Source organism: Schistocerca cancellata, chromosome 3 (genome assembly GCF_023864275.1).
Source record: "Schistocerca cancellata isolate TAMUIC-IGC-003103 chromosome 3, iqSchCanc2.1, whole genome shotgun sequence".
Classification (NCBI taxonomy): Eukaryota; Metazoa; Arthropoda; class Insecta; order Orthoptera; family Acrididae; genus Schistocerca; species Schistocerca cancellata.
Window position 1 is genome coordinate 680,654,217 of NC_064628.1, and position 12,384 is coordinate 680,666,600.

The following is a 12,384-nucleotide window of genomic DNA, read 5'->3' on the forward strand; positions in this document are numbered from 1 at the left end:
ATGTCGGGGTACATGCGCAGAAAACAGTGGCGTTTTGTAGCACAAATGTTTCAGGACGGTTTTCTCAACTTATCACCAATACCGTGGACTTACAGATCTGTGTCGTGTGTGTTCCCTATGTGCCTATGCTATTAGCGTCAGTTCTGTGTAGTGCCACGTTGTGTGGCACCACATTATGCAATTACCCTTTATTTATGAGCATGAGTGTAGTTGCATACGACCCTCTTTATTACATCTACATCTACATTTACACTCCGCAAGCCACCCAACGGTTTGTGGCGGAGGGCACTTTACGTGCCACTGTCATTACCTCCCTTTTCTGTTCCAGTCGCGTATGGTTCGCGGGAAGAACGACTGTCTGAAAGCCTCCGTGCGCGCTCGAATCTCTCTAATTTTACATTCGTGATCTCCTCGGGAGGTATAAGTAGGGGGAAGCAATATATTCGATACCTCATCCAGAAACGCACCCTCTCGAAACCTGGCGAGCAAGCTACACCGCGATGCAGAGCGCCTCTCTTGCAGAGTCTGCCACTTCAGTTTGCTAAACATCTCCGTAACGCTATCACGCTTACCAAATAACCCTGTGACGAAACGCGCCGCTCTTCTTTGGATCTTCTCTATCTCCTCCGTCAACCCGATCTGGTACGGATCCCACACTGATGAGCAATACTCAAATATAGGTCGAACGAGTGTTTTGTAAGCCACCTCCTTTGTTGATGGACTACATTTTCTAAGGACTCTCCCAATGAATCTCAACCTGGCACCCGCTTTACCAACAATTAATTTTATATGATCATTCCACTTCAAATCGTTCCGCACGCATACTCCCAGATATTTTACAGAAGTAATGCTACCAGTGTTTGTTCCGCTATCATGTAATCATACAATAAAGGATCCTTCTTTCTATGTATTCGCAATACATTACATTTGTCTATATTAAGGGTCAGTTGCCACTCCCTGCACCAAGTGTCTATCCGCTGCAGATCTTCTTGCATTTCGCTACACTTTTCTAATGCTGCAACTTCTCTGTATACTACAGCATCATCCGCGAAAAGCCACATGGAACTTCCGACACTATCTACTAGGTCATTTATACATATTGTGAAAAACAATGGTCCCATAACACTCCCCTGTGGCACGCCAGAGGTTACTTTAACGTCTGTAGACGTCTCTCCATTGATAACAACCTGCTGTGATCTGTTTGCTAAAAACTCTTCAATCCAGCCACACAGCTGGTCTGATATTCCGTAGGCTCTTACTTTGTTTATCAGGCGACAGTGCGGAACTGTATCGAACGCCTTCCGGAAGTCAAGGAAAATAGCATCTACCTTGGAGTGCCTGTATCTAATATTTTCTGGGTCTCATGAACAAATGAAGCGAGTTGGGTCTCATATGATCGCTGTTTCCGGAATCCATGTTGATTCCTACAGAGTAGATTTTGGGTTTCCAAAAACGACATGATATGCGAGCAAAAAACATGTTCTTAAATTCTACAAGAGAACGATGTCAGAGATATAGGTATACAGTTTTGCGCATCTGCTCGACGACTCTTCTTGAAGACTGGGACTACCTGTGCTCTTTTCCAAACATTTGGAACCTTCCGTTCCTCTAGAGACTTGCGATACACGGCTGTTAGAAGGGGGGCAAGTTCTTTCGCGTACTCTGTGTAGAATCGAATTGGTATCCCTGTCAGGTCCAGTGGACTTTCCTCTGTTGAGTGATTCCAGTTGCTTTTCTATTCCTTGGACACTTATTTCGATGTTAGCCATTTTTTCGGTCGTGCGTGGATTTAGAGAAGGAACTGCAGTACGGTCTTCCTCTGTGAAACAGCTTTGGAAAAAGGTGTTTAGTATTTCAGCTTTACGCGTGTCATCCTCTATTTCAATGCCATCATCATCCCGGAGTGTCTGGATATGTTGTTTCGAGCCACTTACTGATTTGACGTAAGACCAGAACTTCCTAGGATTCTCTGTCAAGTCGGTACATGGAATTTTACTTTCAAATTCACTGAACGCTTCACGCATAGCCCTCCTTACGCTAACTTTGACATCGTTTAGCTTCTGAGAGGCTTTGGCTAGGTTTACACTTGGAGTGAAGCTCTCTTTGCTTTCGCAGTAGTTTCCTAACTTTGTTGTTGAACCACGGTGGGTTTTTCCCGTCCCTCACAGTTTTACTCGGCACGTACCTGTCTAAAACGCATTTTACGATTTCCTTGAACTTTTTCCATAAACACTCAACATTGCCAGTGTCGGAACAGAAATTTTCGTTTTGATCTGTCTAGTAGTCTGAAATCTGCCTTCTATTACTCTTGTTAAACAGATAAACCTTCCTCCCTTTTTTTATATTCCTATTAACTTCCATATTCAGGGATGCTGCAACGGCCTTATGATTACTGATTCCCTGTTCTGCACTTACAGAGTCGAAAAGTTCGGGTCTGTTTGTTATCAGTAGGTCCAAGATGTTATCTCCACGAGTCGGTTCTCTGTTTAATTGCTCGAGGTAATTTTCGGATAGTGCACTCAGTATAATGTCACTCGATGCTCTGTCCCTACCACCCGTCCTAAGTCATCTGAGTGTCCCAGTCTATATCTGGTAAATTGAAATCTCCACCTAAGACTATAACATTCTGAGAAAATTTATGTGAAATGTATTCCAAATTTTCTCTCAGTTGTTCTGCCACTAATGCTGCTGAGTCGGGAGGTCGGTAAAAGGAGCCGACTATTAACCTAGCTCGGTTGTTGAGTGTAACCTCCACCCATAATAATTCACAGGAACTATTCACTTCTACTTCACTACAGGATAAACTACTACTAACAGCGACAAACACGCCACCACCGGTTGCACGCAATCTATCCATTCTAAACACCGTCTGTGCCTTTGTAAAAATTTCGGCAGAATTTATCTGTGGCTTCAACCAGCTTTCTGTACCTATAACGATTTCAGCTTCGGTGCTTTCTATCAGCGCTTGAAGTTCCGGTACTTTACCAATGCAGCTTCGATAGTTTACAGTTACAATACCGATCGCTGTTTGGCCCCCGCATGTCCTGACTTTGCCCCGCACCCTTTGAGGCTGCTGCCCTTTCTGTACTTGTCCGAGGCCATCTAACCTAAAAAACCGCCCAGTCCACGCCACACAACCCCTGCTACCCGTGTAGCCGCTTGCTGCGTGTAGTGGACTCCTATCCAGCGGAACCCGAAACCCCACCACCCTATGGCGCAAGTCGAGGAATCTGCAGCCCACACGGTCGCAGAACCGTCTCAGCCTCTGATTTAGACCCTCCACTCGGCTCTGTACCAAAGGTCCGCAGTCAGTCCTGTCGACGATGCTGCAGATGGTGAGCTCTGCTTTCATCCCGCTAGCGAGACTGGCAGTCTTCACCAAATCAGATAGCCGCCGGAAGCCAGAGAGGATTTCCTCCGATCCATAGCGACACACATCATTGGTGCCGACATGAGCAACCACCTTGAGATGGGTGCACCCTGTACCCTTCATGGCATCTGGAAGGACCCTTTCCACATCTGGAATGACTCCCCCCGGTATGCACACGGAGTGCACATTGGTTTTCTTCCCCTCTCTTGCTGTCATATCCCTAAGGGGCCCCATTACGCGCCTGACGTTGGAGCTCCCTACTACCAATAAGCCCACCCTCTGCGACCGCCCGGATCTTGCAGACAGTGGGGCAACTTCTGGAACAGGACAAGCAGCCATGTCTGGCCGAAGATCAGTATCAGCCTGAGACAGAGCCTGAAACCGGTTCGTCAGACAAACTGGAGAGGCCTTTCGTTCAGCCCTCCGGAATGTCTTTCGCCCCCTGCCACACCTCGAGACGACCTCCCACTCTACCACAGATGAGGGATCAGCCTCAGTGTGGGCAGTATCCCGGGCAGCCACAATCGTAGTCCGATCGGGGGATGCGTGAGACGAGCTGGCCGTCCCCGACAAACCCCCATCCGGACCCCCACGGTGATGCCCATTGGCAACAGCCTCAAGCTGTGTGACCGAAGCCAACACTGCCTGAAGTTGGGAGCGAATGGATGCCAACTCAGCCTGCATCCGAACACAGCAGTTAACTTTCTGGAGCATTCGATCTACACACGACCTTCTTAATTTCCATCTAATAGTCGAAAACCGAGCTGTCATAAGTTTGACTTCGACCCTCGACTCATTTGAAGGGCTGACAAGTGTTACCCACATGGTGTACCCTTGGCAAGCCGTAAAGAGATACCGGAGAGTCAGCCGCTTCCGAAGGCGTTATTGTTTACAAATAGTCGGATTTGCGTAGCCCTTGTGGTGTCTGGCTGTACACACCCATGGGCGTTTCCCACGAAGCTCCGTCAGAAATGTTCCACTTATTTTCTAACATTTATTATACTCTGATCAAGATAATACTCAGAGGGGCTCCTTGTTTAGCTGTTTTCCCGACTGTTAGTGGAACCAGAAGCACCTCTAAGAACGTCCAGCGTATCTCTGGATCACGGCCATACAACACGGAAGACCACTGTGAGGCTGTTCGCGGATGATTCTGTCATCCACACGGTGGCCAAATGTTATGAAGGCACAGCGACACGAGTCGATCGTCGGCTGATGAAGCCTATGTGTTGAATTTGTTTCCGTACAGTGCTCGCAGGAATGGGTTTCTGACGCCACACATTCTAATCGGAGGCGATCTTACTTAGAGTAGACCGTCGATCATCTCATATGGTTCTGCGAAGGTGACGTGATGTCTGCTCGTCAAAGACTGTTGGTCATCCTGTGCGACAGTGTATGCGTGTAAAAACATTGTGATATCGAAGAGCCACTGTAGGTACTGGTGACCTCGTAATTGTGTAATCCCCGATACGCAGCCACTCATGTGTCTTGCACCAGTCATCATCCCACTTTCATAACTGGGTAACTCGTGAAGTTCTCCAAGTTCACTTCGCACCTGTCAGTATAACTTGTTTGTAAAGTAAGCAGTGAGAAGCGCTTGTGGTGGGGGGAAGTGGCCTATCCCAAAAAAGCTCTACAATTGGCCAGGAATCCATTTCCCGTCTGGCTCCGCATGCAGCGTTGATGATTTGAGTGGATTCGGTTCGCGGGTATTTCTTTCTTTACTTACTTATCTGTGAATTCCGTTAATGCAATTAGTGGAAAATAAATACTGGCCGGGTGTGGGACTTCGCAATGGGTTGTCACTGATTTAAAAGGCGAGGTGCGAAAAGGTCGGTATAATCTTGTGAAATAGCCTGCAGATGCTCCTTGTGACAGTAGCGTAGACAGAGTCTGTTCATTCTTTAGTTTATATACAGACTATAACAGACTGTTGAGATATTGTGTGCAATAACAATACGTTAAGCTGTATGTATTTACGACGAGTTTCAAAAAATGGATCTGAGGTCATCAGTCCCCTAGAACCTAGTACAACTTAAACCTAACTAACCTAAGGACATCACACACATCCATGCGCGAGGCAGGATTCGAACCTGCGACCGTAGCGGTCGCGCGATTCCAGACTGAAGCGTCTAGAACCGCTCGGCCACTCCGGCCGGCCACGACGACTTTCGGTGGTACAATTAACAGTCTTCAGATGCTTAGATACAGCACACATATTCATGATACTATACAGAAACAAAATCATAATATCTATATTTAAAAAAATGAGCGTATGGCATTGGTGGCCGGGAGACCTCTCGCGGGGCGTTTCGGTTCTTTAACGGCACTACGGCGACTTGCGAGTGAATGAGGATGAAATGATGATGAAAGACACACAACACCCAGTCATCTCGAGGCAGAAAAAACTCCGTGACCCCGCCGGTAATCGAAACGGGGACCCCGTGCGCGGGAAGCAAGAACGCTACCGCAAGACCACGAGTCGCGGATATCTATATTTATTTTTTAAATGATGAGATTTTACTGTATTGCAATGAACCAACTGTAATTACATATATATGTGTGACAGCTACAGCTGTTCAACAAATGTTTAGAACCAAGTAAAGTAAGAAGCCACCAACAAGTAAGCATCCACACGAATGCATTGAATTTGAGCATGATTCCCCAAAGGTAAATGTTTTTTGTACCTTGTGCAATGAACCAACTGTAATTACATATATAAGTGTGACCAAAATAGTTTTAAAATCGTCGCTTCTGTCAGAGGATTTCCCCATTTGCGGCCAGTCTCTGCTCTTCTTATATCCTTTCCATACCTCATCACATGCTCACAATGCAACCAGGCAGCACTGAATCTCGCGGTGGGTAATGGTCATAACGTTTTCGCTCATCAGTGTAGGCTTCTGCGTATTACACAGCGTGGAATACAAAAGAACAAATGCAGAGTGTTTCAAAGTCTTTTTTTTCAAACGTTTAGGGGTGATGGATCACGTCATGGGGAACAACTTATGTTGGAGACAATATGTTCGCTGACGCTTCCCAGCGATGATAGGCGTCTAGTATTTTCCGGCCCTGGGACGACATTTCACCGAACTAGCAAAGTCTACTATCCACGTGTGCGGCATCTACTATCCACGTGTGCTGCATACTGCCCACCCCAGTTAACTGATAGAGTTTCAACAATAAAACATTAAGAATTACTTTCTGTAAGCGGAGAAATATATTATACAAGTGAATCAAGAATCTTGATGCAGGCCGGCCGGAGTGGCCGAGCGGTTAAAGGCGCTACAGTCTGGAACCGCACGACCGCTACGGTCGCAGGTTCGAATACTGCCTCGGGCATGGATGTGTGTGATATCCTTAGCTTAGTTAGGTTTAAGTAGTTCTAAGTTCTAGGGGACTTATGACCACAGCAGTTGAGTCCCATAGTGCTCAGAGCCATTTGAACCAATCTTGATGCGCCTACGCCGTTTCATACGGGGTAGAAGACAGGGTTATTGGTAACACGTAGACATATGCACGCCGCACAGTGTCTACGTCCTGCCGCCCCTCAGGATATTTTTTTTATTTGATTATTTTTGAGTCATTAGCCTTACAACTGGTATGATGCTCCAGGCACAAAATCCTCTCCTGCGTCAGTCTCTTCACTTCATTGTAGCATCTGCAACCTAAGTCCTCAATAATTTACCGGATGTTCTTAAATCTCCGCCTTTGTCTACAGTTTGTACCCTCGCAGTCCCTCTAGTATCATGGAATCTGTTCCATGATCCATTAAAACATGTCCTATTATCCTATCTCTTCCCCTTGTCAATGTTTTCCACATATTTCTTCCTAAGCCGATTCTTTGGTCAACCTTCTCTTTCCTTACCTTAACAGTCCACCTGATTTCTTCTGTAGCGCTACATGTCAAACGCTTCGTTTCGCTGCTGCCCCTTATTCCCTACCATACAATGCTGTGCTCCAAACGTACCTTCTCAAATTTCTTCCTCAAATTAAGGCCTATGTTTGATACAAGTAGACTTCTCTTGGCCAGGAATACCCTTTTAGCCAATGCTAGTCTGCTTCTTATGTCCTCATTACTCCATCTGTCATGGGTTATTTTACTGTCTAGGTAGCAGAATTCCTTAACATCATCTACTTCGTGACCACCAATCCTAATTTTAAGTTTCTCGCTATTCTGATTTCTGCTACTTCTCATTACTTTCGCCTTTCGTCAGTTTACTCTCAGTCAACATTCAGTACTCATTAGACCATTCTAGTCAGTAGATACTGTAATTCTTCTTCACTTTCACTGAGGGCAGCAACAGCACCTGCGAATCTTATCATTGACATCCTTTCACCTTAAATTTTAATTCCACCTTTGGATCTTTCTTTTATTTCTATCATTGCTTCTCCGATGTATAGATTGCACAATAGGAGCGAAAGGCTGCATCCCTGTCTTTCACCTTTTCGTCTTCGAATCCTACTGTTCCCACGTGGTTCTTGTACATATTGTTCATCACCCATCTTTTCCTGCAGCCTGCTCCAATTTTTCTCAAAAATTCGAACATTTTACACCAGTTTACATTGTCGTAATCATTTTCTAGATCGACAATTCTTGTGAGCTTATCTTTATTTTTCTTCAGACTTGCTTTCACTATCAAGCACGAAGAACTGTCTCTCTGGTGCCTTTGCGTTTCCTAAACTCCAGTCAAGTCGTCAAACGAGGCCTTCAACTCAGCAACATAACCAATACAAAAGGACGCTTGTGACATGTCTGTGACTGGTAAAATAAAGTGAATGGGCCTGAAAATCCCTCGGACTCCTGTCCCGATGGAAAATTCCTTTTTCTCCAAGTCTGATGACCCATAAATGAAGTTTTTACAACATAATCTGACTTCAGGAATAATCTTGACACAGGCAGACTTATTGGAACGGTTAATAGCGCATTGCAAATCACTCATTGCTTAAAAATGCAAAAATTCCTTACCAGAAAAGCTAACACGTGGTCTTCTAAACATTCTTTATATTACACCTAACAGGGAAAGTGAGTGTAAGAGGCACGTTCGGCTCTTCCTTATAATCCAGAGCATCCTTTCACAGCGAATCTCAGAGCACACATTTTCTACACAAATTACTTGGAGCGTGGCACCGCCGCTGCGGACTCGAATTTTTTTTACGTAAACATACATTGTGAAACCTGTAATAAATATACTAGAATACTCCAAATAATTCTCGTGAAAATAACGGTTGTGCTGTTGGCTACAAAATCATGATTACTTGTCGTTACTGTACGATAAAAAATGCATCTAGTCTCATGTCTTTCAAACACAAATTCTATAAAAATATACTTTCGTTTTTAATTTTCTGAAGGAACAACATGTAAATAAATGGAAAAGACTTTGAAATAACGAAAGATAATTAAAAATCCACGAATTACTTACACAGGTAACATCGCAGATAATAACACAAGAGCCACCTGATACCCACAGCCGCGATGTGTCAAACACTTCACCCACAGTGTACTTGTAAATCTAGCAAAACGTAAGAAACCTGTTTTATCAACTCAACCGCTAGTTCTGCTCTGTTATTCACTCTGCTTCAGCACTCAAAGGAGACTCATTTTCCCATAGGGCTCGGAAAGCAATTATAGAGAATACTACCTTGTCTTCCAGATCAGACGCATGGACAAATATGGTACGCAATTCTCGGCAAAACCTTACATATGCAAACCCAACGCTGAGTTCGTACATCATGCTTCTTTCTTCTCTGTAATTTCAAGCATCCGCGCTTATTATCACACGTAACATATGCGAGCGAAATGCACATCTCAAACAGCCAGAACAGGAGTTGAAAAGAAGAGAACGAAGGAAGCCTTGTTCTCTTTGAACTTACAAGGAGTGCGGACAGCAACAGTGCTTTCAATTCTCATTGGCCAAGCCTGCAGAAATCTTAGTCAACAGAAGCGACTACATAGATAATCGATCAGTGGACGCAAAGATTGCTCGCGAGCAACAGATCTCAAGCATGATAGATGGAAGTTGGAAAATCATAACACACAACTCTCATGGCTCATGTTGCTGGGAAGCGTCAGCGACATTTTGTCTCAAACAAAAGTTGTTCCCCTTGGTCCCCTCCCCAAAACCAACCAAACAACCACAAGTTGTTCCCCATGAGGTGATCAGTAATCCTTAGACGGCTGATGGAAAGACTTTGAAACACACTGTCTAATATTTTTGAGAACGACTACGTAAGGGATCGTGGTATCACCAAAAAACTATTTCAGCTCACATTCGTGGTAATGACGTAATAGCATACGAGGCATGTTTTTTAAGTAAGTACCGTTTTCAAATTAAAAAAAGGCGTGCTAAGATACCTCAATAATTTTATTTTTACATGAAAGCCTGTACCTTAATCTACGCACTGACGCCATTACAGTCTGATTCTTCCTTGTTTACGTTGTGTACTGAGTGTTTAAGATGCCTCCGATGATCTTGAGTCCCACTGACTGTGAAGTATGGGCTAATATAAGATTTCTTAGTGCTAAAGACCTAAAAGCGATCGATATTCATCGTGAGATCTGTGCAGTTTACGGAGAAAACATTATGAGTGATAGAATGGTAAGAAAGTGGGTGAGAGCATTTAAAGATGGCAGCACAAATGTGCAAGATGAACAGCGGAGTGGGCCTCCTCCGGTCTTTAATGAAAGTTAGATGCAGGAAATGGACAATAAGGTGAGAGAAAATAGACGCTTTACTATTTCCTCCTTGCGGGATGACATTTCTAATATTTCTTGTAGTGTTTTTTATGACATTGTGACCGAGCACTTGAATTACCGAAAATTGTGCGCACGTTGGGTACCGAAAAAGTTGACGGATGTGCACAAAACCAAACGTTTAGACAGTGCATTGACTTTCCTTGAGCGGTACCACAACGGGTGGTGAAACATGGGTGGCCTACGTCACACCAGAAGCAAAGCAACAGTCCATGGAAGTTGAGTAAGGACATCGTTTTGCTGCAAGACAATGCCCGTCCGCATGTGGCGAATCAGACGAAAGATCCCATCACATCTTTTCGATGGGACACTCTAGATCATCCTCCGTACAGCCCCGATCTTGCGCCCAGTGACTACCATCTGTTCGTGCACTTGAAGAAACACCTGGGCGGTCAGCGTCTTCAAGACGATGACAAAGTCAAAACAGTGGTGATGCAGTGGTTCACAAGTCAGGCGGCAGACTTCTACGAGGAGGGTATTCAAAAACTGGTACAACGTTATGACAAGTGCCTCAATATTGACGGAAATTATGTAGAAAAGTAGATTAAGATACAGGCTTTCATGTAAAAATAAAATTATTGAGATATCTTAGCACGTCTTTTTTTAATTTGAAAACGGTACTTACTTGAAAAAAACACGCCTCGTATTTATGCATTTATTGGTTAGCAGTCATGGTTTTTCAAAAATACTTTATTTTTCACTCTGTGAATTCATACAAACCTATGTGCTGACCGAACTTGCTCCAGTTCAAGTGCTGGAAAATGGCTAAATAGCCGAATCTGCAGTAATACAAACAAAAGTTACAAATTCTGACAGTTGTGGAACCACGTTGTCATTTATAAAATTCGTAGTGTAAGAGGACCAACAAGCACCATAGTTGATGGGGTTACTTGCAGCGTACCTGTGGCATGTATCCGACACGCGGACCCGGCACGCCGCTGCCGGCGCTCCCGGGCGTTGAACCGAGGACCCGCAGCACGCCGGAGTTGAAGGTCCGCCGGCCCACGATGCAGCTCAGCAGCGTCGTCTTGCCGCAGCCGCTGGCGCCCAGCAGGCCGTAGCTGCAACACACGGGCGCGTAGAGCACACACACCTTTACTTCACGGTAGAGCAGTACTAAAGTCACGTATCAACCTCTCAGTGGCACTGAGAGATAAGTCACATTTGTATTCCCGGTACATTTATTCTGTAGCTTGTAATAATCAATAATTTAGAGACGAAGGCGAATTCGGAAGAGGAGAAGATCTCAAAAGGGCTAAGAGGGAGAAGGAAGACAATATTTGGAAGAGAGAAGAGATTGGGAAAGATTCGTCGTAGAAGACGACAAAATGTATTTTGAAACTACTAGATACCCAGAACGTGCCAAATACAGTCGGTGGTAAACTGGAATCATTCAGCTAGACCACAGGCCATTCCGGAATATACAGAATTAGATATATGAGCGAAATTTAGATTCGAAAATAATCTCTGATCTCTGTTATGTTGCCGAGACAAATACACTACTGACCATTAAAATTGCCATACAACGAAGATGACGTGCTACAGACGCGAAATTTAACCGACAGGAAGAAGATGCTGTGATATGCAAATGATTAGCATTTCAGAGCATTCACACAAGGTTGGCGCCGGTGGCGACACCTACAACGAGCTGACATGAGGAAAGTTTCCAACCTATTTCCCATACACAAACAGCAGTTGACCGGCATTTGCTGGTGAAACGTTGTTGTGATGCCTCTTGTAAGGAGGAGAAATGCAGTGAACGCACATTGGAAGCGTGTATTTGTCATCGCCATACTGGCGTATCACCCGGCGTGATGGTATGGGGTGCCATTGGTTACACGTCTCTATCACTTCTTGTTCGCATTGACGGCACTTTGAACAGTGGACGTTACATTTCAGATGTGTTACGACCCGTGGCTCTACCCTTCATTCGATCCCTGCGAAACCCTATATTTCAGCAGGATAATGCACGACCGCATGTTGCAGGTGCTGTACGGGCCTTTCTCGACACAGAAAATGTTCGACTGCTGCGCTGGCCAGCACATTCTCCAGATCTCTCAACAATTGAAAACGTCTGGTCAATGATTGCCGAGCAACTGGCTCGTCACAATACGCCAGTCACTACTCTTGATGAACTGTGGTATCATGTTGAAGCTGCATGGGCAGCTGTACCTGTACACGCCATCCAAGGTCTGTCTGACTCAATGCCCAGGCGTATCAAGGCCGTTATTACGGCAAGAGGTGGTTGTTCTGGGTACTGATT

At 44.9% G+C, this 12,384-nt stretch overlaps 1 protein-coding gene across 1 annotated transcript in view; it reads right to left on the bottom strand.

Moving 5' to 3' along the window:
- LOC126175657 (ABC transporter G family member 23-like) overlaps window positions 1-12,384 on the bottom strand; it is a 396,587-nt gene that overhangs the window by 138,635 nt on the left and 245,568 nt on the right. Inside the window, exon 4 of the mRNA XM_049922565.1 lies at window positions 11,023-11,182. Coding sequence (XP_049778522.1) covers window positions 11,023-11,182 — 160 coding nt within the window. The remainder of the gene's footprint in view (window positions 1-11,022; window positions 11,183-12,384) is intronic.